Below are 27,828 nucleotides of genomic sequence, written 5' to 3'. Positions count from 1 at the left end.
ATGTCATAACCAGTGGCATCTCTGCTTTTCAAGGTGCCTGACAAATTTCATGAGAAGGCTGTTTGGACAGATTGCCTCAGTGGTCCAAACTGTGGCATTACCTCTTCAAAGGGTGAGAATGCATCAACCAGTGTTAAAATGTGATTTTAATTTTGACTTTTGCACATGAGAGACAGACAGCAGAACTAACAATGTAAACAACTCAGTGCACTCCTAGGGAGAAAGTGGCACAGTGTTACTGAGTCATCTAACAGAATATTTTTACTTGTTTGAAACTTGAAAAAATCCCTGAAGTATAATTACTGTCTGAATAATGACTACAGGACATTTTTGTCTCATTTGAGCATGCAGGTGTGCAGATGCAAACTGGTGCCTTGGATCAGCTGCAATAACTCTGCAAGCTGCAGTATGTTTTCACTTCTGCTCGTACTTAGCCCCATGGCTTTTTTAGAACAAGCAGGAGACTCTTCAGTCTCTTGTATGATCAGACAATCTCCCAACTGATATTTGACTGTAGAATCAATGCTAGTGATGGAGGCAAAAGAGTGTAAGAGCACATCTTGATTTGTGTCGACTGGGCTACATCTGAAGAGGTGTCAATAAGAAATATTCTGAATGGGACCTGAGAATTAGAAAGGTAGAACAAAAATTCATTGTATTGAGACCATTTTTCCAGCCACTTCTGAAAAACCTCACTTTAAGAAGTACTTTAAATTTATCATTATTTACTGTTTATGGGTGATATTTGTCTTGCTCACAGTGAAATGATCTGTTACTCACATAGAAAAGGAAAGTGCTTCTAACAGCTTTCAAAATGAGAAGGAGACAAAAGGTTTTTTTATTATAATTTTTTGAAAAGTCTTACAACAGAAAAGATCCAATTCTCATCACATTAAAATCAACAGAATTTCTGCATAAGGTTTATACCTGTGGTAACAAGCAATGTGTAGAAACCTGGATTCTATGACCACGTCTGAGATCTGACCTCAACACATATCCCAACATGCTGTAACTCTATTTCTTCTTGTTATGAAATGTGAGTCTCCTTTCAGTGACCAGGGTCCTCTAATATACTTAAAAGAATACTTTAACCAGCTTGTCCTTGTCAAATAATTCACGGTTAACAATTTCAAACCACAGGGAGCAGAAGAGCAAGTATATTACAGGATTGTACCTTGCTCTGGTAAACCTTAATTTCTTCATACGTGTGGGTTTGCCATGCTAGCTGGTGTAACTCCTCCATTGTATATTGGCATGTCTCCAAGTGAGATTTAATGATATTCTGTGCAATTCGATCTGAGGAGAAAGAAGAGCTCACATGAAACATTTCAGTGAACAGTAATTTGCAATAGCAAAATGTTGAAGACATTGAAGTTGGAAAAGGAAGATTTTTTTTTTAACCTTCCCTTCTAATTGTACTTCTCCCTCTTTCTCTTTCTCTCCCTCCTTTATCTCTCTTTTTCTCACAAATATTTCTGAAATTGTCTGTTGCAAGGTGTTTTAGTATCAAATACAAAGACGAAGGATACTTGACAAACAACAGATCTACACATGAAAACAACAATGAATCTTATGAAACTATTTAAGTTCTTTCATTCTGGAAGTGATTTAAAAAAAAAAATTATTATTTTTAATGTGTTCAAATAAGCGTCTTTTGGACATCCCGATTACTTGAACACTTCGGTCTATCCCAAGACTGTGCAGCTGCCCACACCTGGCTGCTCAGTCCTGACATGAGCATTTGCATTACCTTGGTGTGACTTAAATCAAAGAAGCAGGAAGCTGATCTAGTTTTTCTCCAGTTAGGCTTTAGCTGATCAATTTCTGAATCATCTCAGTAGTCTCTAGCATAGAGACTGGTGCTAGCAAAGTGTGAAAGCTGCAGCTAGGTAGCCCAAGTTTTAGAGGAGAGAGGAACAGATCTCACACTCTGTGACAGTGCATGATTAAGTTACATTATTCTGAAAACACAGTTTTACATACTATTGCAGAACAAGAAGCATGGGATGCAAGGGGAAAAGTAAGCATTGTTCTCTGGTTGGAGATTTCCTTGAGACTAACAGTAAACTTCTCAGGGAAGTACTGAAAAAAGACCTTTGCTCCATAAGCCACTTGAATGGATCAAAGATTTTCACAAAAAAAAATCTGACATCAATTCATTAGCACTGGAAGTTGAAATGTCTTCATTAAGCTATTGAAATGTGATGATTTCTTAACTTGCAGCTTTGAGACCTATATGCCTAAGTGGACAGCAGAACTGAACTGAAACACTTAAGGCAGAATGTGCACTTATCAGAAAACATATTCTTTGAAAAAGGACTCTGGTAATGCATTAGCTGAACCTGAATGCAGGAAATATAAAGAGCTAGGAATGTCATCATTTACTCATCCACATCCTAAATAGTTTTCTTACAGTGGGTGGATCTGGTTCTTTGGAGTCCCAAAATATGACTGTTGTTTTGGCCAAATGTTATCTGAATTTGAAAGCACCAGCAAGAAGGAAAGCTGAAAAATGAATGTAAACATACATGTTGCCTGCAATCACTGCTATAAGAGCATGATTTAAAGGAAAAATGTTTGTACTACCGTTACAGTTAATAAACTGAGGCTGAGTGAAGAGGCTCTGAAGGAAGCACAAAAGAATTCCAGGTTTTTGTACAAAGAAGAATAACTTCTCTATTCAGTCTTTACAGGTACTTTTAACTTAGGTTTCCTATGAAAGAACTGACACAAGAGTAAAGATAGCTAAAATAGCAATTCTACCCAACATTCTGTCCTGGAAAAACGGATGCAAGTCTTATCTCATGATGTTAAGATACTGTATTTTGTAGTTAAAGCATTACAGATAAATGTGCATGTTGGAATAAAGACATGATAAATTTTAAGCTACTTTTTTTTTCTAAGGATGAATAAAGGTTAAAGAAATACTCATTTATAAGCCCTGTTTTGCAACCATATTTCAGACTTTCACCCCCATATTGATACATTTAAAACAGTTTTAATAAAATCATTTTTTCCAAAAACATCATAAACTATAGTAAATCTGACTGTAAAAAGCATAGATTTTTAAAGTTGTGTTCCTGGGTTTAACCAGAAGAAACTTAATTATAACGGGAGGAACATTTAAACCTTTTATCTAAAACACCACTGTAAGACATATGGTTTGAACTACTATTGCATTTCCCCAGTCTGAATGGTGAAGTATTTTGCTCTCCGCAGCCACTGGATGGTCTCTAACGTGATTCCTAGCCTAGCTCCACAAGCCACACCACTTGTTACACAAAGATGGAACTATTCATGTTTTTGACATAAATAAAATAATATATAAATATATCAAATACTTTAATATTGCTGCATAGCCAGATCAGATGAGGCTGGTCACATTGTTTGCCTGATGCAGACAATCTGAAGATAGGATGTTTTCATTTCACTGACCTGATGTCAAATATATTTGATCAGCAATTGTATTTTACATCATTGTATATATTCTGAGTCCTGTTGTTTTTCCTGCCATTTACTTATTTAACTCAGGATCAAAGAGCTGAGTGAAAATTCACGAATCTTCAAGGTTTTGTGGGGATGGTATCCTGCATTTTAGCTTGGTACACCTTTTCTTTATGTGCTTATGCTTATGTTGAGCTGCCAATGAAAATCATTTAGACATGAAAAGACCTTGGGCAATTGCAGCAAGCAACATATCCAAATTCTGACAACCAAAGAGGAACCAGGTGCAAGAAAGACTTGTAAATTTTGAGCCACAGCTCTGAGCCCCTGGATGGTGCCTGATGCACACATATCATATATGGGATGTATAGTGCTGACATGGCGCAAAAAGCAAACGGAAAAGCTTCTCTTGGCTTTGCAGAGGGGTCCAGCAAGCAAAGATCCAGTGCAGACAGAACAAAGAATGTAACTCTGAAAGGGATTTCAAGGAGCATAGTCTATTGTTATGTCATTTGTAGATTTTAGCTCTTTTCATTTGCATAGTTGGAAACTACACACATCACTGCAAATCCCATGCAGAAAGAATCTCTTAAACCATTGGGAATAATGTACAGACATCTAATCTAAATCTCTTCTGATGGACAGCGACTGATACTGTGCAGAATACAAAAACACATTTCTGGGAGACCTAGCAGCTCTGAAGCATTGCTGGCAGCTGAGTTCAATCAAAGAATGGGACAATGAGGGAGGAAAGCAACTTATTTCAGTGGGAGGAGAGTCTTAATGCAGAAGCTACGACCTCAGCCCCATGGCAGTACTCTGCTGGGAGGATTCTCAACAGCTATGTCTCTCCTGTTCTACAGGCTAGAAGATTCCACTACAGTCATTCCACACATCAGGTCTTGACTTCAAGTCCTTTTCATTCTCATTTCATTTCATTTCATTACACCACCTTAAGCCAGCAAGGGTCCCCTGACACTAGGAAGCTGTAAGGATGTATCTCTAGCTAGAAATCCTGTTTGGATGCGCTGCAAAGGAATAGAAAGACAGTATCAGTCTTGTGACCTCAGTATTTCCCACTGAAATGTTTTCAGTGTCTATCTGACATAAGTTACATCGGGTTTGCAACTTTCATTGTATGAAAAAACAAACAAAAGAAATGTTGCTATTAAGAGTGAGAATAAAATTTTGCGTAAGTTTCCTTTAGGTGGACCACCTGCTGCAAGATTTTAGTAAAAATTAATGACTTCATCAATAAAGGAATTACTGAGACTGTATGAAAATATATCGTCAGAACTAATAATCACAACCACAAACTGCATGATTTTAAAGCTTATCTGACATAGTATGTAAACATTAGGTGATTCCTCCTCTGCTTTTGTCTGGGTTTATTATATTAGAGTTATGTATGCAACGGGATCAACTAATACTGCATAACATCATGGGGAATCTGAAAAGCACAGCATATCCTGGCAGATTGACTCTGGCTGGGAAACATGGCCAGTGGCTGAACTCCAGTATGCACTGTGATGCACTAACATTTCCATTAAGTAGTTTAGTTCTAAATTTGAAGTTTTTGTTATTGTTGTTGTTGTTTTTTGTTACCCTGATATTTTTGGTGAAAAACAGACTATTTTTGAACAAATGCTGTAATTCATAAAAAAAAAAAAAAGAAGAAGAAAGTGATCTTCAGAAGGAAGTATTTGCTTTCAGAGGGGCACACTAGAAACAAAAAAGGCACACTAGAAACAACATCAAGCAAGCAAATGGTTAATGGCTTTAAACAATATGAGGTCTTGAAAAATCAGAAATACTCAGAGAAGATACATCTTGGAGTGATCAGTCACTTTTCATTTCTGTACACGTCTTACTAGTTTTCTGCACAGACTCACTATCCTAGTTGTACTATCCCATTCATTCTTAAAGGTGACAAAGAAGCCCAGATATTGTTGGTTTATATTGCCTCTGAGTTTCCAGAGAAAAGTAAAACACACCAAAACGGTCTGTGCGGTAAGCATCTGTTCTGAAGTGAAACACACAAAAATGATAAACATTGGAAGTGGTACCTTACAAGATCCATGATCTTTAAAGAAAGCTGATTTTATGGTTTCATCCGTTGGATTATAGGAAAGTCTGCCAGTAGGACTGGTTTCCCAGCACAGATAAGAACGGGAGATTTAATATGTCCTGCTTTCACAGAAATCTCCAACACAACAGGAGAGACAAGAATTTAATTACAGCACACAGCTCAAATCCCCAGAGAGAGATGTCCCCACCAGAACTCGACTAAGCCCTGACAAAAGTGGTGTAGAATAAGGAAAATATGCTTGAGATATTTCAAATGCTCCCCCCCCCCCCCCCCCCCCCCCCCCCCCCCCGAATAACTGATTAAAGGGAAAAATTGAAAAAATGGGTTCTTTCTCAAATAAACAAGTGGACGGGCAGTAAGTATGGGGCAGCTCAGGCTGGGGCAAAGTGAGCTGTGGGGCATGGGAACACTGTGGAGGTTCTCTCCTGCTGATGGAGCCCAAAAAGATGTTGAATTTTTGGGCAGACAGTGGAATTCACTGGGAGATAGGCCGCCACCATGAAGAAGACATCAGCCCTTTTGTTCCTCAGATTTTTCTCATGTGACAAGATCTTGACAACAACAGCCTGTGTTTTTTAACAGCCCTGCTGCATGTCGTACCTCCATTATACGCCTCTGCTGCCAAAGCTTGCTCCCGAAAGCCTTGCCAAAGATTATAGTAAGAAAGATTGGAAGAAAGTAACAGAAAGTGAAGCAAATCCGAAAAAAAGCTAACTAAAATCAAGAAAGAAAGGCTGTGAAGTTGTAAGTTGAATAGTACTGCTATCCAGCAGGAGAAATGAGCAGTGCCCAGTGAGACAAAGAAACAGAATTCAACAGTGAATTAATGGGGACTTTGCAATGCAGCACTGTAAAATATAGTCAAATTTATAGTAGGAGATGTCCAGAAGAAGCTGAGAATCATACTTCAGGAAGCTGAAAGATTATCTGTCAAAAAGATTTGTTCCAATTCAGAGAACAATTGTGGATTTCTAGAAAGAAATATTTTGTGTGTGCATGTAGTTCTATGGTTTGTGAAATGTAATTGGTCAGACAAGATGGTTGCAGAGTTTGTAACTAGAAGGAGCGACAAAAACATGAATGAAAGATGTACACAAGTACTGTGAGTAAAACAAAGGCTATCCAACTTGCAAGGAAGCCTGATAACAAAACAAATGTCTACATAATGTGCTCCTGGTTTTGCCTCATGGTGGATGCAAATTTGGCTGTTAAAGCCCATACAAGAAAGGGAGAAGACAAACACACAATTCTGCAATGCTGACCAAATGAACAGAGCAATAAGCCCTAACATCGTTAGTGCAGCAAAGCTTTGGATGCTTACAGTCATGTCACTTGCCATTCCCCCCTCTGGCCTCCCTTCTCCTCATGATTTGCTGGGTAAAAGGCACCCCGAGCATGTACATGGGACTAGCCTGCATAGGCCAGCAGGCTGCTGTCTTCTTGGGCAGACATGGGCCTGGCTATGACTTCTGTCCTGCCTTTGTCTGTCTCTGTCACCTGCTGAGTAACCTCTACCAAAACTTGTCAGTACCTAAATTTTTGAGACACCTTCTCTTTTTTGAAGTTTCACAGTAGTTAAAGTACTGGGTGCTCCTGACAGAAAGGTCGGACAGATAACAAGACTGAACAGCTGTATTCTACCAGCAGAATGGGCCAAAAGTGTATGTGGCAAGGGAAGAGCAACAGTGTACAGACTGTACAGCTATGTAGCACAAATGTGTGTCTACAACTTCTAGAACGGCAAATAACTTTTTCTATTTCCATTTTTAGCTATTTGTCTAAGTTATTCCTTCTTTCCTTACCTATAGAAATTCTTTACTTTAGGTTTCAGTAGATGCCTCACAAAAGGTGCTCTGCAAAGGTTACGATAGCTCAAATATGCATTGCACCAGTGGGTTAGAAGCTGCTTAAATCCAAAGTACGTACAGAAAACTGAACATTGCAACCTAGATAATATAAATCAGCCTAGCACAGACCTGCAGGGGTCTATCGTCAGCTGATGAGTCAGCCTTGCCTTTTTCAGACATTTCCTTGTAATATTTGGTGATATTCTACTGTAACACTGAGGAAAAGCTCCAGCTTGGGGTCAAGTTCAGTGCTGGTGGGTACATGTGTAATAACTCCAAAGACTGCACATAACATTCACCAGCTGTGAATTTGGCCTGCTAAGTGGAAATTATCCACAGGATTTGGCAGTGTCTGCTTCCTACAAGCTCTTTAGTTCTTTCGTTTGCCACTCTTTTCTCAGGAGAGTTCCTAGTTTTTCTCACCATTCCCTTCTTTTGCACTGGGAACTGAAGAACTTTGAAGTATGCCTCCTAAAACACTGATAATCATCCCCAATTAAAATGAATAATGAATTTTTAATTTGCCACTTACCCTTAGGATCCAGTTGAGTAGCTAAGAGCTCATCTCGGCTTATATCCTAAGTTGAGCTCTCGCAGGGATCCACTTTGAATTAATGCTGCGAAAACATCACAGCTTTGCCTGGCTGCTATAAGCTTGCATACCAGTTCATAGAACTATCAAAACTCTAGCTACACATTCTAAATAAAATTTATCTTACAGTACTCAAAATAATGCTAGTCTAGTACTAAATCAACACTTTTCTGTGCTCTAATAAAAGGGAATCATGACTAATTAGTATGAACTTTTTTGAGCTAATTTCACTATGCAGATTCCTCAAAAAAAAAAAAAAAAAAAAAAAGAGACAGTAGTAGAGGCAGCAATGCAGGCAATGAAGAAAAAGTATGTTCTACAGTGGCTGTTATAAATGAATAATGGGTCCCCAATTCTTTTTTCTTTAAATGGACTGACTGAAAATTCTTCTCCTTCTTCTTCTTCTTCTTTTTTTTTTTTTATTATTTTTTTGGCATAAAAGCAAGAGCAGTTTTTTCCTTAAAGTGGTGGCAAAAAAAACCAAAACGAAACAAAAACAACAACAACAACAAAAAAAAACCCAAAAAACAAAAAACAACAAAAACCCTCCATTTTTCATCTATTCTGTTTTCTCAACATCATAATGCACAAAGGAATTTCTTTCCAAAAACCATTCTAGATGGACTAGTAATTTCCATAAGTCTCATTTTTTAAGTAAATTTGTAACACCACTCAGTATGAAGCCCAGGAAGTTGATACGAAACATTAAAACTCTCATATAAGGCTAAAAGAGGTTGAATATGATTTAGGAATAACCTTCTCTTGTGTTTAAGTTATTGAATACTTAGTGTCAGGCACAGACTGCACATTATGGGAACATTATTTGTGTGAATTCTGTATATCCTCTTTCCCTCTTTTCAAATAAACCAGTGTTTTATTTGCCTTTCAAAAAAAAAAAAAAAAAAAAAAAGCTAATCAATTACAAAACAAGACAACAAAATTGAATCTAGTCCTAATCCAAAGGAACCTAGACGATGGACTAAGCATTCAGTTAAATCCTAGAGGATTTAGAAATGCGTAAAGGTCTCCACTTAATAATACTTTTCCTGGGTCGTAGCCAATTTAATGTAAAACATATAGTTTGAACTAATTAGAAATCATTTAGCTGGCAGCAAAAGCACAAACCAAGGCAATGGCTAGAGATTACAGGACATGGGCTCTATAGGCACCGTATAATTATGACAAATTTGTTGAGATGAGCTGCTTCTTAGCTTCTTCAAGCACAGATTTCACATTTATATTAAAACTGAAGTTGTTAAAAAATAAGAATATGGTTTCACTTACTACCTTTGAGGAAACACTGTTACTGTGGACACTGGTTACCAAAAAACCCAGAAATATGCACGGAACTGTTTGAATATTAAGACTCTGAAATTAGAGTTGGAAGAGTTTGCTTTGCAATAGTCTTCAAAATTTTGGGAGAGGCTAGGCAACCACTGGAGTATTCTACTCATAGAAATGGACATATGTTCAGATTTTTATAAGGATTTTATATCATCTAGCTAAAAACAGTTTACAGAGTAATGACAAAACATTCAACAGCAATTCTATTTTCCTGAAGACATCTGCATTGGATCAGAGTGGTGTTACTATGTAGAATAAGAAAGTGAAATAACCTGGTTATTGTAAGCAATTCTAGTAATTTCACTGATCAAGAAAAAAGAAATTCATGCAGTCACAAAAAGGAACATAAGACAGTGCTCCATACATGAATATCTTGCTTTAACTATTCCAATTTTTATGTAATTTTCATCTGTGCAGAAGTACTTCACTATTAAAAACTGTATTTTGATACTCATCTTCATCATTTGTCTGAATTTCAATCCTGTTTCATTGTATTTTCCCCCATACACATGCATATTCTCCTCTCATGTTTCACTCCAACCTTTTCCTTGTATGTTTCCACTCTTGTATAAAAATAGTGTTGTTGTTCTTTAAAATGAACTATCAGAAATGTATGGACTAAAAAAAGGCATTGTTCTCTACAGAGCTGAGAACAAAATGATAAACTGCATAAGAGGCTTTCTTTACGGTAAAAGGGAATACAGTGAAATGTGTGAGGTGAGCAATTAAACCTACCACACAGAAGGCATGTGATGCATGGAAGAGAAGTATGGCAATAGGAAGTCATGGCTAAGATGCTGCATGCACGTTGGGATACAAAAAAAAAAAAAAAAAAAAAAAAAGCCAAGTTTTTATTGGCTTCCTTGTGGTTGAAAGTTAGAGAACGATTGAAAAATATTGTACAGGTTGAAAAAGAATCACAGTATGGAGCCCAGATTAAGCTCTCAGAAAACACAGAGTAAGCGTATGTACCATCAATACCAAACTATACAAAAACACCATGCAGAAACACTAAGGAGAAGGCAACACTGACACTGGGATAAAAGGGTTGCTCAGATGAGGCAGTAAGCAACATATCACTAATAATTCAACACACATGGGTTTTTGAGATAGCATTCTACTTCTGTATGCTGCAGTGATTCCTAAATCATCACTGCTTTGTCCTGCTGATTCTCATCTGCAGTGCCATGTTTGCTGCCTCACAGCCTTGCTAGACAAAGTCCGTCACATGCCCCATACCCTCCATGCTCTGGCACCTGTTCTTGCCTTTTCAAGAGTTTCTCACAGAAGGGTAGGTATAATTTCTTTTTCTACTGACATTACTGTGCTGAAGCATACAACAGGGAATCTGCTGAACATCTATTCCTACACCTGACAGCACTAGCTCGCCTCAGTACTCATTATACCACTGGCTTTACGTTCATCTTTGTGTATGGTTTATAATATGATCAGATTCACAGTACAGTGCTATTTCTGAAAAAAATATCATGATGTATGGTAATATATGGGATGCATGATATGGTATTTTACATATTTTGACTGCTAGAAATGGTTGCTTTCTAAGTGTCTTTTGGATTCTCAGTAAAATGAATACACTCTGTCAAGTTTGCTTATGTAAGAAAATATGTCTTCTGAGAAAAGGAGGAATTTAATGTACTTGCTTTAATGTATTTGAAATATTCCCACCTTAAATAAATATATTATCACACTTAAGAAATCTGTCCAAAAAGCAAGAATAGAATAAATAGAACAAAGATCACAAAATATTTCCCATGCTCAACCTCAGCTAAAAGATATCATATAAATTTGCTAATTAAATACTTGATTCAGTGATTTATACTTTTCCAACAGTCATAACCACATGGACCTCATTGTCTTTGGTGCTGCAGAGAGACACAGTCAGTTGAAATTTTCCATTACTTGAAAAGATGCATAATATGCCAGAAATAATTATTTTCTTCTCTGTGAAAAGAACTCCGAAATACATTCCTACTTGCAACTTTTATCACAGTAAGCATAAAGGACAATACCTAAAATGACCTTTTCTGTAAAATCTATACTGCACAGTCTGTAGTGTGATCAAGATCCATTGACTACTGTGGATAAACTGATGAAGTTATATTAGTTGGATGGCATTTGACGTATGAATTTATGTAACTGAAAGAGAAGTCAAATTCTGTTTAAAAATATTCAGAAAATTTTACAACTCATAGGAAAACCCTCTCTTCTTTTAGAGTATCTATTGTATCTTCAATTAGTTTTAGATTAATTGCTCGATTGTATAAATTTGTTAAGAAGGCACACTGTGTCTTCCTTATTAGACTGCTGCAATTTGCACTGAGTATAGTTGAGGAGAACTGCCAGAATCAATATGAGACCATCCAAAGTCCGCTGTAGATACTGTGAGACAGTGGATAGGCATTTGAAAATCACAAGGTGGAAAATCCGGTGCTTAAATACAGTAACTTCCAGAAAGCAGTCTTTATTTTCTAAATCTAAATCAAGAGTTATAACACAAACTCTGCCCTCTCTAAGTCTCCTTAAGCCAGTAAGTGCTAAAGCACGCATTTAGTTAAGTATAGCAACTTAATCACGTATTTATGAACATTTGGATCATTTAAACTGTTGGGTTGGGCAACATAAAGTCAATAAAACCTGTATGTAGATCAGTAATCAGTCTGGTTCTGATCTGTAAATTTCCTTCAGTAAATATGTATGTTTACAAATAAAGATTACTACTCTGGGGTGAGAAAAAAAAAAATAGAAAATTATACCAAGTTTCAAAAATCTTACATTTTTTCCAACATTTCTGCCAAACTGTATGGAAATTTTAGTAGCTAAATCTATTTCTAAATAAGTGTTTAAAATCACAATCTGCAGTTATAAAAATCTATTTTCACTGCAACATCAGCCCAACTAAATTGTTTCAGCACCGTAATACTCTAATTTATTCCTCCAATTTTCTGTCCATTTTTGATGAAGTAGATATGTTTCCTAACTGAGCTAAGCTGTCAAATAAGTTTTAAATCTTGCAATTCTCAGTTTTCTTCTTTCAGTGCACAAAAAGAGGAATTAATAAATTAATTACTTAAAAAAAAAAAAAACCAAAAACCAACAGAATAAGGGTTCTGAGTTTTTATACATGAACTGAAATTAGCACAGAACTGAAATATTAATTTATTCTGATTGTCACCTTTAAATAGGTAATGATGGTTAGAAATAGTGCCCTAAGGGTATCTGTGCAGAAATGCACATGCTACACATTTTTAATTCTTCACTAGATGGCAACATTGCTCTGCTGAAACACAGCTGCAAGGCTTCTACCCTAGTTGTAAACATCTGCCCTGCAAAATTTGACTGTCAGCTTGGTAGAGAGGATATTAAACTGTGGCTTAGAAGAAGAGATGAGGAAACATTATGGAGGACTATGGTTACACAAGCATCATTACTGTTTTACTGTGTGGTGAGCCATGGCCTTGAAGTTACAGACAAAAGGGAACATCAGCATAGCTGTTATTTATGCCACCTTAGGTATGGGTTTTAAATATGAGTCAGCTCATCCCTACAATAACCTTTCAAATAACATCTAATGATGAAAGTATGTTCTGTAAGCTGTCCATTAATATTTGATTTAGCACAGAAAACAGGAGCTGGAGATACAGAGAAGGGAGTTAAAGGTTCAAAAAAAGAACAAAACAACAACAACAACAACAAAAACCAAAGAAAAACCAAAAGTTATCACCCTTGGAGAAATGCTTTTGCTGCCATCCACAACAAGGCACAGCATGCTTCTTAAGAGATCAGTCTAATGCCGGTTTGTATATCGCATATGCCACATACACTGGTATGGACATCCATTAACAATGTAGGCACAGAAAACTAAATAACTTTCTTCTAAAGATAATGGGAAGGTTTCTACTTAAAGAATAAGTGTGTGGGACCAGCTTCCAATTATACCATCGAAGTAGTCGAGAATATTCCCACATGAAGATCTGTCAAGGCAGAACACTGAATAAACTTGATGCTAAGCTGGTGTTTGTATGGTATTGTGGCAATGGAAAATATTTACTAACTCTACAGTACAGAAAGTTGTGGACTATATGTCCTGAGGTGAGTGTATGAAGCCAACTAATAGTGGGCTAAATGTCCATGTTAAGATACAGTTAGGGTCAGGCTGGGGATAGGGAATATGAAGCTCGAGCCTATGTGCATTACTGTTTAGCTTCAGTTTTGGTAGATATTTAAGCTCAGCCAGGCACTGGGTACTTTTAAATACTGCTGATGTTGAGGAAATATCATGAAAATATAAATAAAAAATACTTTTTTTCCTGTAATTACAAGAGCTCTGGATATATGACCTCCTGTATGCTCTGACACCTTATCAACTACATAAGTACATACAGCCATAGGGCACACTTCAATTTGACCATGAATGAACCTTTAACCCATCTGTTTTATCCACAGTGCTCACTACTAATTTTTTTCCAACTTTAAGAAATCTTAGTCTGGTAATCTTAATGACAGCTAAGGAAGGGAAACCTTTCCATTAACTTCTGCAGACCAAGAATTGAGCCACACATTTTGCAAGAACACGATGCTCAGTTCTGTAACAGATAATGTTATGCACATATATTGAAACAAGATGGTATTTAATTTGACCAAGTCTAAAAATAAGCCTTTAATACCTGCTAATTTAAATTCACACTTGGGAGCAAGTATTACCATTCCTCTATGGGACTACCAGGGTCAGGAAACAGAGATCCATTTTCTCTTAAAGAGTTCCTGAGCACTGTCTGACCTCTGCCACTCTCTCTGTGAGGAAAAAGCTGTTCCATATACAACAAAATCCTTGCTTTGAACACAGGAGCAGATTTGATGCCAGAGTTTGAGCTCCTCCCACAACAGAAGAAATTTCTGCTTTCTTCCAGTCCTGCAGTTGGCCAGGGAGAAATAGGACCATTCACTGTATGATTATTAGGCCTGTATAGTTATTTACCAGCATAATTCTACGTCTTTTTTTTTTATCAAATTTCTCCACCACAGGCTCTGGCAAATACATGAGAAATTTGTTTCTGTATATGAAAGACTGCTCCTTCTTAGACTTAGCCTTCTCTTCTACACAAGGCATTATCTATCCTGCTTCAGCCATGATCAGATAATGTGCATTTATATCCTGGAATATTCAACTCATTTTAAGGAATATAATAGTTCTATATGCCTCTGAAGGAACCCTATATAACTTTAATTTGTCAGCACCTCTTTCTCTTACACCCATTTACTGGTGCTGTATTGAGTAAGGAAGCATACAAAGCAGGATGAGCTATATTTTGCTTGCCATGACATTCTGATTATATGTTGAAATATCTCAGTAAAGTTTTGAACCTCAAAGTTGTTAAGAAGAACAATTTCCATTTATACTACTAAGTCTACTGAAGATCAAGGATCTTTTACGTTTAAATGAATGCATATAACAGTTAAAGATCAAATTATGTCTGATAATTCTGATTACTTGCGGGAGAATTCAAGAATTAAAATGTGCAGAAAAGAAAGTAAGTGTTATGTAAATCATTTGGTAGAGTATCTGTTGTGGTTTAAGCTGGAAGGTGGCTGAGCACCACACATTTGTTCACTCAGTCCTCCCTTCCCAGTGGGATGGGGGATAGAATCGAAAAACGCAAAGGGGAACCAGTGGGTTGAGAAAAAATTATTCAGTAAGGCAGAGAAAAGGAAAAGGATAATAATTATGACAAATATGTATACATATAAATATACGGAACTAGTGATGCAGAAGTAATTGCTCAGCACCCCCTACGTGATGCCCAGATAGCCCCTGAGCAGCAGAAGAGAGCCAGATGCACTCCCACCTTTTTCAGAACTCCTTCCACTTGATGTCATATGGTATGGAATATCCCTTTGGTCAGTTCGAGTCAGCTGTCCTAATTCTGTTCCCTCCCATCTCCTTGGGCCCTTTGCTGACAATGGCCTCGGCTCTGTGCAACACTGCTTCGCAGCATCTATAAACTTCAGTGTGTTATCAGTGTTGTTATTCTTCTAGAACTAAGAAGAACTAACTAGAACTAAAATGTAGTTTCATATCAGCCTGTCCGAAGAAAAGAATTCTATCCCCTCTGAAATTAAGTATCACAGAAAATATAATTTCTATAATGTAGTCAATTTGACAGGGAAATGAAGAATTGATATTTGATTTTTGGGAGAATCTTACTGCTGTATAGGGAGCAAAAAGCACATGCTGGGATAATTTACGCAGTTGCAGCGAGTTGTTTAGTCAGGTGCAGCAGGGACCCCTGTTAGAGCTTGTATTACAGGCATTTAACATTTTCATTAATAATGTGGAAGAGAGGGTTTACAGCATGTTAATTAAATGAGTAGATAGTTCTAAACTGAGAGAAGTCACAAAACATCAATGAACACTGAGATCTAATGTAACAGGTTTTAAAATGACAGAAAAATGAGAAAGAGAAAAAGAGATTGAAGCTTAGTCAGAGATTTAAGTACAATCAGAGATGTCTTAATATCTAACCCATACATTAAGAATGTAAGTGAGAAACAAAGCAGTAACACTGAAGGAGTAAGAAGTGAACTGGATATTGGTTAGCATACGATGTAGAAGCTGCAAAGACTGTTTTGACTCTGGGCTGCCTGTGAAAAAGTATTACTTGGAAAGCTTACAAAAACTCTAAGGAGCTCAAGGATGGAAGGATTCTCACACATGCCTTTATGAGGAGTATTGCATCCAGTCAAGATCAGGTAAGTGGTAATTGCGACACGCGTATTTGAGGAATATGAACACCAGAGGAGCACAAAAGCTGGAAATATGAATCTTGTAGAAAGTCTTTAGTAAGGGAAACAACTATCATGACCTAGATACTTAAAACAATAGTTTGGTATATCACCAGACAGAGCAGTATAAGAAATTCCTATCAGGTACAAGGACAATGCAGTACAGCTTTTCCAACTCCTATATTCTCTATGATTTCACCTACCAGTTAAAACCATAACTTCTACTTAACATGATTTGAGATTACTCCTAAGTCTCATTGGAGTGAGTAAGATATAATCCTAGAATGAAAATTAATCTCATTTTAATATAAAATCAATGTGCCTTTCTGCTTGGAGTTTTCCTGCTTTAATTGCAAGCCTGGAGTTATACAGGTGCTTCCACAATCCACTCCAGCATTAAGAGATGTTTTCTGTTTGTTTTTAAACACTGAATATATAATTAACCTTCCCACTAATCCTAGTACTTTATGGTACACCTCTCACTTATTTTGGTTGTGTCTGTTCTCTGTTATACTACATTATCTCTCACTAATACCCTTACCTCTGCGCTGCAGGTACCTTAAGTGACATAAAAGCAGAACTTAGGTAAAATCCAAGCTATACAGGAGCCCAGTTTTCACTTTTAAATGGATGCGAGGCAAATCCCAGCACCTCACTTCTGCCTTTGGCTCAGAGACAGACCCTTTGTCATGTTTTACTCTCTATGCTCAGGGCTTTTTCCCCCTCTCTGTGCCCAAGAAGTAGAACACTGGTTTGATGATATGGAAGATGAAAGACTGGAAAATGTGGTCTGAGGTACAGAGTAGTCAGTTTTAGACTGACTAAAAAAGAAAAAAAAAAAAAGCAAAAAGCTGGGTGAAAATTTAAGAGTGATGCATCGTTTCTATGTGATTCTGAAAGAAGTAAAAGTTAAATGCTTTTCTAAATCTTCATGAGTCAGAAGATATCACTGACTTCATTGAAATCCTTCAGTATCTCCAGATATAGTCCAAAGGTCATATTTTCTCTGTTGAGCTCACTTCTCTGTTGAGCTCAATTAAGTGTAAACACTAAATCATAGATTATCAGAATGATTGTATTTCTGATACCTTCTTGGGTATCTCTGGGAATACTGCCCATAACTGTTGAAATCATTTCTCAGCTGGTTCCTTGTCCTGCTAACCACTGTTCCAGGAGTGAGGGTATTACAAGTCCCTTTTGATTACTATTCATATAACCAGAAGAGTTAAAAAGGTAGGTGAAGAAAATGTTCTACTAATCCTCTGTACTGCTGCGCTGTGGTTGTAGGTCTTTATTGAACAGCCTAAACCAAAAGTGACCTAGAACATGTCACAGGGATACAACATGGGCACAGTGATATGTCAAATCTTCAGGGCTAACTGTAAGTCTGACATTTAAAAATAGCATACACTCATGAGGCAGTAAGGCCAGGTCAGAGCTCTAGAAGGTGTTTATGGTGTGACATTAGTTCTTTTGTTATGAGAGCTCTTGAACATCTTTTCATCCTTTTTTTCTTCTTTTCCTTCCTCTTTCCTTTTAATTAAATCCCATTAGAGAAGTGTTGCCCTTTGATTTTATCCTCAACCACAGCTGAATCATCCTTATTCACTTGTTGAGGTGGGAAGTGCCAAATTAGGATGCATTTATTTACAACAGAGGTAGTATCCCTAGTTAAGCTTGAGAGATAAGACCAGAGGCAGTAGATATGCACAAATCTCCTACAGAAGAATCACCTCTAGTCTTTCAAACTGTATTATCTAACAGAAAGGTCTCTTTGCATCTTTCCAAAAAAGAAATGAAGGGACAGATGCTTCTCCAAGGCATCCAAGCAGAGAAGTGGGGATAACCTCACAACTACCTTCACCCAAGCTGAGCTTGCACACCTCATGAGATCAGACAGCTTGCTTTGCATGTACACCCACATACCAGAAGTAGGGAAATGGTGTTTTTTGACAATGAATTAGCTGCTATTGGGATTCTGAGTGTTGACAAGAATATGGCTGGCTAGCTGAGGACATCATTTAAGCCTCCTAGTAATGAGCTCATTTGAAGCAAGTGCCATACTACTAATTAGCACTTGGCTCTGATTGATTCATCACCTGCTTTGGTGCTCCCATTTCATAAATGGGAACATAAACTGCTTAGTTTAAGAAACTGAATAATATGCAGAGGTTATTTAAAACAGAACTGACTCTATATTGTGTCAATTACTGTCAGACTGATTTTCTTTCCTTTAGTCCCTGCATGTGTGTGCACATACGTATATGACTGTGAACATTTAACTACTGTTTGGCTACATATAGAATGCTTATATAATATTCTAATAAAGACAATATTATAATCTGGTTCACATTCACACATTACAATTGAGAAATAATAATTTTCCTTACCTATTTCAGTCATGGATATCCCCGGAGCTAACTGCCCATTGTTGAAAGAGCTATAGGTAAACAAGTTTGGTACAGAGGTGAGGTCATAGATAGGTTCCTGCTTTATCTGTTTGATTCCAGTCATGTCTAACCCAGACTGATCTGGAGAAGGCTGGGCAGAATCCACGTTGTAATAACCCTCAGACTTTGGCAGGTCAATGACGTGCCCATTTGAGTAGGTACTGCCCGTTTCGTTATTCAGATTGCCCAAGCCGTTGCTGATGCTGTTGCTGTAAACCCTGGCAAGGGCTTCTGCCTCACCGCTCTGCTGCTGCCGCTGTTCCTGCAATCGCTGCTGGTGCTTCTGCACTTCAGCATACAAGCTATCCCTCTGCTTTTTGGACATTCTTCCAAATTTCACAGCTGAAAAGCAAAGCACAGTATAGAAGCCATTGTTATGTTTCTTTTCTTCTCAATTCCTCTCAACACCACTGCTCCCCTGATATTCACTTTTAGCATCACTTTCGCTGTGGAAACTTATATTTTTCTTTTGGAAGAGAAAGGATGCAGGACTTTAAACCATATTCACGTCACAAAGGAAAAACCTTCATCTGCTTGGATTTACAAGCTGACAGTGACTCTTACCTGACAGGAGGACCTGTCAGGCAACTCACTTTCTACTGTGAATGTTAAAAAGTCGATGCATCCTTTTCTTATCTCTGTGTTCACTGAACAACAACCCAGAGCTGTATGAAACATAGTCTATAGATTCATAGCCCTTGCATTTTACCAACTTTCCACAAACCTTTAAACTGTGCGCTAACAGGATTAGTACTCTGGATGAAAACAAGCCCTAGAGCCCTATTATCACATTCTTTCAATGGGGTGTTATCTTCACACTTTAAAAAAAATCTTGCAGGTTAGATTTAGAACCTAGAGGAAAATAGCAGATTGGAAGGTAAACAGCACAAATGAATGTCATCTTTTTCACAGAGAAAAGTCTCAGGGATTTACACAATCAATTTACATAATCTCCATGCACAAAATCCATGCATTCCTTCTAATGAGAAGGGCAGGAAAACATCAGAGTGCAAACCACTGTCCCCAGGAATAGGGCTCATTACACTGAGATTGAAAATTTCAAAAATGACAGTCTGCTTGCTGTGGAACTACAAGGAGTAAATCCATAGCCTACATACACAGTGGCCACAGATGATAACCTGTTCTTTTTTTTCTCTCTCTCTTTAAATTCTGGCTTTCTACTGCCCTAGATCTTGAGATCTCAGAGAAGAGGTAGCTATTAATCATGTTTTAAGACAAATGAGATCTGTCAATTAGGATACATTCAGCAGAATTTATCAGAGAACAGATAGGAGGACATTTCTCTGGAAATTCTTATTTTACATATTATGAGGACTATTTTCCAATGTTATTTCCCATCCACTTGTAATGGAGATCAGTTCAGAATCATTGCACTTATTGATGGCTTGGTTCCCATTTTGGCTGCATTTCAGTTATGGTCCTCTAGAAGATTCTGAGCCTACAAATGCTCATAAAAATATAAATTTTTTTTAGAACAAAAAATAGCCAAAGAATAACAACAAAACACAGAAAAGGAAGAGAACTCTATTAGAAGGAAATGGCATAAAATTGAGGGGATGGTAAGCCTTTTCAATTTATTTGTACTTCTTTGAGATTTGTTTTTCTTGTTAACCAGTTCCTGTTTACTTGCAGCCCTCCACACAGACTGTGAGTACTTCACATAGACACTGTTATGGGCAATATATCATGACTAGATTTTGAGAAATACAACTGCGTGTTTTGTTCAAATGTAGGGTCTCAGTAATAAAAACAAACACCCACAGTTTACTCTCATTATATATTCATTAATTGGATTCTCCAGCTGCTGTCAATTAGCATCCTGCCTCTGCATGATAAAAATGAATCTGTTACATGGCTGAGAGGTAAAATTCACATTCAATTTTTCTGTCAAAAAAAATCCATGCAGGCTATTTTAAACTTGCAAGAGCTCTCCATAGCATTAAATATAAACACTCTCACATCAGCAATGAGAGAAGAAAGCAATGTTGACAGAAGAATCCCTCTTTGCATGCAGCAGTCCCTGCATTATAGGTTGGGAAGACAACGCTGTGAGTTAAATACTTCAGTGATATCTCAAATACTTGGAACGTATTACTTTTATTGGGAAAGTACATGCTGCTAAAATACTGGAATTTTACTAGAGTGCTCTCCAGGAAGAAGCAACAGCTAAGGTGTCACAGTATACTGCATGCTAGGCCCAAAAGAACTCCATGAATTAAAGGTGAGACAGCAGGGCCCTTCTCAGTCTGCTGAGACAGGTGAGCAAGTTGTTTCAGTGAGACATGAAACATAGTGAGGTAGGAAAAGAACTATTACACTTGTAAAGCAAGCTTATAAACTCTGAACTATCTTATGAAATAGGTCTTTAAGTAACTTCATCAATTTCTGTTAATTCCAAAGAACAAGTTTTAAGAACAAATTCTGCCAGCTAATCAAAGCTAATATAGCCTTGCTGAAGCAAATGTAGCCTGCCTTCAAAGACAGAACATTCTCTTCTCATACTCCCTGACCATTTCAAACGTGACTGTGAGCTGGACAGCCATTGCATTAGCAATGAAATGTTTCTCCTATAGATCCAGGCATGGACAGGAGGCAGTGCACCAGTGAAATGCTTTTTTTTCATAAGGCAAAATGCTTAGTCAAGTGTTCTGAATAAAATAAACAGGTGAAAAACCTGGACATTATCAAGGTGTACCTTTCTTTTTAAACTGCCTACTCACTGTCACAGACCTTTAGAAATCTCAGGAAAGGGATTCTTTCTCACGTTAGTATTTAATGTTGCTAATATAAAAAGTTATCTAAACTGGAATATAAATCTTCCTCTCCAGAGATAACTTTTGTGATTTTGATCAGAACAATGCACTTCCCTTCCAACTCTTTCACTTCCAACCTAACATTGCTTTCCATTTTGCTATCTTCCCACCCTCTTCATGAAAATAGCTTCCATTGTTAACTGAAGATCTGTGTCTCACAGTGTGTACGATACAAAGCAAGGAGCTTCTCCTCTCTCTTTTTCTAGAAATCTACAGGGAGTTTAAGGAAGTCAGCAGAGAAGAAGAGTTTCAAAGGATTTAGGCATGAAGCAGGAATCTGACTCCTTACCATCTCTAGACATTCCCAGGGCAAGACATTTCTGCAGTCGGCAGTGTTGGCAACGATTTCTGTTGGTTCTGTCAATTAAACAGTTTCTCTGCCTTGGGCAGGAGTAGGAGGCATTGTTCTGCTGACTCCTCCGAAAGAATCCCTAGGGGCAACGAAGAAGAGAGACAGAGTATTACCATGTGAGTATATGTGCACGCACACATGCACACACACACACAGACACACAGCCATTCAAGCTCTCATGTAGCATAATGTTATTTTTGCTAGGGCTTTGCAGATGCACTAGCCTTGTACAGTGAAATTAAAGAGCATTTACTCCTCATAAGGAGGATTTGTAATTGTTCAGTAAAGAATATATTACTACTTTGTTAAAGGACAAACGATAAAGAGTTACAGATTGTATTCCTACTGTGTAATAACTACCATGGATCATCTAATTCTTGCCCCTCACAGATGAGAAGCTTGTCAGCATTGGTAAACAGATAACATTAAAGTACTTGTTCTGACTATTTTCCATCTTTATTGAAAGAAACTTCTAACATCCGGCACTGGCTATAGTATTCTATAGCATTAGAAGCTGAAGTCTGCTGTTTAATTTAATCTGGCAAATGTTGATCTGATCTGGAGAGACCATACACTTTGGGAGTGAAAAGTAATTCAAATTCAAACATCACAAAAGCACTAGGATTTAATGGCCCTATCAGGTAAATCTCACACAAAAGGAGAAAGCAACACCTTTAGACACTACCATGAGAAAGTAAAGATATTTTCCATATCAATGGAATATAACATTAACCACTTGATCTATTAAAAATAGTTAGATACTCTATATCCTAAAGGGTTTTTCTGGACTGTTGCTGGCCTATTTGGCTAAATATCAGAGGCTGAGAACTCGTACTTAATGGCTTATGAGTTCCTAAATGCTACAAACAGCACCAAGAGGTACTGTTTCTGTAGAAATGACATGAAGTGGCAGAAATGAAAAGAAAAATGAAACCAGGGAGAAAGCATTTTATAATACTCCTTTCTTTCCTGTAAAATAAAGCACAGGAGGATCAGCAAGTTGAGAGACAGGGAGAGAAACCAAGAAAATAAGTTAATCGGTAAACTTAGCAGCCTTAGAAGAAAGTAATTGCATGGCTGTGTGGTGGGAGAGATGAAGGATTGCACAGCCACTGCGAGAAGCTATGAAGGGAAAGCATCATTACTGCACTTACACTAGTCACTGGGAGAAGTGGCACCAAAATGCTTGTGGCTTTCCGTGTTGGTTTGTAAACAGCTCTCAGTGGAGTCAGAAAGGAAGAGCTGACTGCACTCATCAGGCAAAACCACTGTTATCTTCGTTCAGGCTGACAGAAGATACTAATAAGGGATGGGATTTACAACTCTTGTGGGCTTTGGGGGGAAAGGAATGGGAAAACAACAGGGTGATGTTGTCACAGGGCTCAATTTTCATGCTACAGGTAGCACCTGTAATCCCACTTCAGTCCCTGAAAACCAAATTAGGGTAGCATGAGATGCCAGTAACCGTGGGCAATAGGCATGATGTTCCACTGAGGAGAAAGAAGTGGAAGATAGTTCCTGAGACTGATGAGCCCAAAGATGACTTCATCTGGCCAGTGCTGGCCTTATCAATGATTACACTATACAGTGACTATTAAATTAAGGTTTATGATTTGCATGGTTAAGAGCGTGGATATCCTTTAGGGAAGCTCACAGGAAAAGTTCATTGTGGACTTACCTGACCCTAGTTGACCAAGCCTTCTTTTAGCAATGGAGATGAGCTTAATGTTATTCCTGGATGGATGATAATTGCAGATATTTCTTATCTACTTGTTGAACCTTACAGCCAATTTTGTTTTTGACATGAGGAACACTTTCTGCTTTAGATTTTAGCAGCTCTTATGTCATATGGATTTGAGAGAACAAATGAGTTAAATTATGTTAAAATAACCCACACAACCATTGAGCATCATCTGTGTCTTATCATGTAGCACTGTTTTTATCCATTAAGGTTGATCTCCTCTCACAAGAATTTGTTTGTATTTTTTTCCCACTAAGTTTGATCTCTTCTTACAAGAATGTATTTTTTTTCCATCACTGCCCCTCTTAGGGAAAAATCAAGGGTTACATAATGAAGTTAATCTACAGCAGGTAATTTATTTCTCCAAGGAGACTTTTATGCTCTGTTCTTTCAGCAAAGATCTAAGTGCTTTCTTACAGAGAAACCTTTCATTTCATGTTCGGAGACCTTTACATAACATTAGTTATATTTACCGGGAATAATATCATTTTAGGGAAGCAGGACACAATTCATTACTTAGGAGTTAAAGGACCGAACGACAAGTTTTCCAGTGTTCCCAGCACTGACAAGTCTTTCTGCATCTTAAGCAGTTCACTTTATCCATCACTGACAGTCTGAGAAGGGAATGGCCACTCAAACTGTCCTCTAGATCCTTGCTGTGCTGTGGACAACAAGAGGCTTCTCATCAAAAGGAGACAATGGGATGGAAACCTGTCTTTGAGTTTCACACTTTCTCCCCGTGACTGCTGGCAGAGCCACCATTTTCTTTAGTGGGCCCAGCACACTGCTCAGCCTATGCAGGTGTGCAGCATGAAACTGCTGTAGCGTTTATGGTGCCCCTTAAGCACTTATGGTATGCATTTGCAGTGGCAGAACTAATGCAGAGACACAGAATGAAAGGATTTTCTGTCCCTTAGAGTCTGTAGCACTGCCAGCGGCAGTGCAATCCTCCGACGCCATTACCCGAAACGCTGAGGCCCTCTGGTGCCTGCCTTAATGCGTGTGGTCTTGTGGAAGCCCTTCAGGTCTCCTTCATAATACTCTACCTCTTAATTAGTTCAGATTTCTAATGCGCTCAGACAAAAGGAGCTAGAAATGACCAGTTATTAGTATATGGGCTGAACAAATATTTAACTGCTGGGCAAAGAGGAGCAGTGTTGCACTGCCTGAGACAGTGCTTAACTGAAGAGAGTGCTCTTTCAGAGGGAGATACCCTCCGTTGGACCTGATGTGAAGGCTGACATCATTTTTCACAAGAGGCTTGCAAAACAGCATTAGACTAATTGATGTGATACTGCAAAACTAGCACAAAACCCATAGACTTAAAACTAATGTAAGTGGAAGAAAAGCTCTTTATCTCAAGAAGTGGTCCCCACATAGAGCTAAGGGTATTGTCTCCTCTTGAGGCACACGCTAGCGCTAAGCCTGATCACATCTACGGGAGCCTGTACCCATCAGTGCTCTGTGGAGGCTGGATACAGAGTCAAGATGTTCCTTTTCTGCTCAAAATGTTTTTCTCCTGCCACTTTTGTGCCAATATTAAAGTATTAGATCAATTAGTACAATCCCATTTCATGTAATTGTTGTAAGAAGATGCCTATTTTCAGTCCAGTCTCACAATAAGACAGTGTCACAGGGTAAGCTTTTCATTTACAATCCTTAAAGTTTCTGAAAGAAATCAGATATTTGAGAATATATTTCTTCTTAACACACTGACATTAAATGCATTGTTTTGTGAATGAGTTTATGGATGAGTTTATAAATGTTTATAGATTTTTTAGTTGTTCTGAAATATTGTAAAGCATGAAGTAGGTAGAGATTTTCCATTTCACTCTACAATTATCTGTCCATTTCTGAAAGTACCGGCTTGTGAGTTTTTATGTAGAAGAAACCAGAGATGCTGCCCTTCATCTTTACAGCTTCACTGTTACAGTCAAAGCTGAAATACCAACACGTGTAGTATAAAATTCTGGTGTTCCATAAGCAATGGTATAATTCATTAGATAACAGAAAGCACAGAGTCTTTCTAAAATTGTAAAGGAAAACCTTTCCTGTGTTTGCTTGGTGTCTGATTAGAGTTATTTGAGCCAATGTCTGGGATAATATGCTAATATGCTTTTTTTTTTTTTTTTTTGTCTAGCCTCCTGTTCCAAATGATTCCACTGTGCTGGAGTCTATAAGGAAGAAAGCAAAGGATCCTTTTACACTACCCATAATGTCATAATGTAAGGTATTTTTTTTCTGTTGGAGATCACAATTTGGCCTGCAGAGAATACAAAGGGTATAAAATAGGACTAAACTGACACCTGTAAGCTTTTAAGATGTTGAACTGAGATATGACACCAACTTCTAATGCTGCTCAGGCTGTATAGGAAACAAGTAACAAATCCAGTTCTCAAGCTTATTTAACATTTGTGACTTCAAGTTGACTGCCTTTTTATCAACACTTATACTGCATCAGATGCGATTAATTCATGTTTCAAAAGAGAAAGTAATTCTAAAGGCTATTTGATGAAAAGAAGAGCAACTAGTAAAATTAGGCATGAAATGCATGTATATAAGCAGCAGGCTTTATGGCCTTTGGTGTTACTTGCTTGAAAGAGTGTAAGAGTGTATTATTACGTACGCAGATGCCTGAAGCTAATGCAGATGCTGATGACAGTGCTGTATTAAAATCTCATACCTTGCAGCCTTCACATGTGATGACTCCATAATGTATTCCAGAGGACTTATCACCACAAATTTTGCATGGTATCACTTCAATTTGTGCTGAAAAATAAGACAAACATTTTGAGTACATAATTCTATTTCATTTCTTTCTTTCTCCACACACAATCTCTGCATCACCACCAGCCCTCCCTCCCCTGAAAATATAAAACTGCTTTTTACTGTACAGTGTGTTTTTGAGTGCTTTGATTTGGCAGATTTTAATTGCTTCACATTATGTATCTACTATTCCCCATAAAATTCTTCAACAGTTCAAGCTATCTCATGATAAGATAGTTTTTCCTCATACCTCTTTTGTTTTTACTTGTTAATTTCATCATCATTATTGCTAATGACAGTCATTAGAGATTCTAAATAATTATCTGGATTCTTCTTGCTTACACTTTTTCAATATTCATGACTTTACTCTTTATTTTGCTGAGGTGGCTTTATGTGGTATGTTTTGATGCATTTTTCAGACCTGTAGAGGTGATGAAGTTTTCATATCCTTCAGATTATGGGTTTCAAGCATACAGAGATAACAGTCTCACTGGCAGAGATGAGCTTGTAAATGACCACTTAATCTCTAATCCAGTTCAAGCTATTTGCTCGAGAATCAGGGCAGAGGTAGGTAAGACCCACAGACTGAAGTGTGAAGACCCACAGTGGCTGTGTGATGGGAGAGACAGGCGCTATCTGAAAATGTTTGAATATGAATGTGTTTCAGATCCTTTTATACACCAAATGATTAGGAAATTGCTATTTTCTCTATATACTTTCTTTTACTAACATAGCTATTTTCTTCCCTCAGTTACTTAGAATCCTGTCAGTCTTCTGTTGTCTAAAGCGTAAGAGCACACACCCCTAAATGTACGGTGGGATTGTGCCTTATTCTATTAAGAAGCACCAAGGAGAAACAAGAAGTCTATTTTCTTTCCTCTGTGAGATTTCATTGTTCTCCTTAATTCTTTCACCACTTGGAACTAGTATCATGCTTGCTTAGTACTACTGGTAGATGTCACTTGTGGTTTAACCCCAGTAGGCAGACAAACATCACAGAGCTTCTTGCTCACTAGTTGGACGAGGGAGAGAATAAAAAGAGTGAAAGCGAGAAAACTCTTGGGTTGAGATAAAGGCAGTTTAATAGGTAATGCAAAATCCGTGTGTGCAAGCAAAGATAAATAATTCATTCACTACCTCCCACTGGCAGGTAGATGTTATCCATTTCCAGAAAGTGTATCTTCATCACATGTAATGGTTACTTGGGAATGCAAACACCAAAACTAACATCTCCCTCTCCTACTTCTTTTCTGCCAGCATTTATTGCTAAGCACAGTGTTATATGTATGGCATGGATCCTTTGCTCAGTTGGCATCAGCTGTAATGGTCATGTCCCCTCCTACTTTCTTGCACACACCCAGCCATATTAGGTGGTAGAGCATCATGAGAAGTAGAGAAATCTTTTGCTCACTGGAAGCAGGTTTCAGCAACAAACAAAACACTGGTGCGTTATCAACATTATTTTCATCACTAATCCAAAACGTGCATCATATCAGTTACTATGAAGAAAATTGACTCAATCCCAGCTAAAACCAAGACAATATCTTCCATATTCAGGACTACAGTAT

The 27,828-nt window shown here is 37.7% G+C and overlaps 1 protein-coding gene across 1 annotated transcript in view; it reads right to left on the bottom strand.

The window, feature by feature from the left end:
- Positions 1–27,828, bottom strand: part of RORB (RAR related orphan receptor B) — a 137,055-nt gene that overhangs the window by 13,445 nt on the left and 95,782 nt on the right. Inside the window, exons 2-5 of the mRNA NM_205093.2 lie at positions 26,178–26,263; positions 21,691–21,832; positions 18,508–18,909; positions 1,175–1,296 (exon numbers count right to left, since the gene is read on the bottom strand). Of these exons, the coding sequence (NP_990424.1) occupies positions 1,175–1,296; positions 18,508–18,909; positions 21,691–21,832; positions 26,178–26,263 (752 nt within the window). The remainder of the gene's footprint in view (positions 1–1,174; positions 1,297–18,507; positions 18,910–21,690; positions 21,833–26,177; positions 26,264–27,828) is intronic.

This window comes from Gallus gallus, chromosome Z (genome assembly GCF_016699485.2).
Source record: "Gallus gallus isolate bGalGal1 chromosome Z, bGalGal1.mat.broiler.GRCg7b, whole genome shotgun sequence".
Taxonomy (NCBI): Eukaryota; Metazoa; Chordata; class Aves; order Galliformes; family Phasianidae; genus Gallus; species Gallus gallus.
The sequence above is the reverse complement of the archived record's forward strand: the minus strand, read 5'-3'. Positions and strand labels throughout refer to the sequence as shown.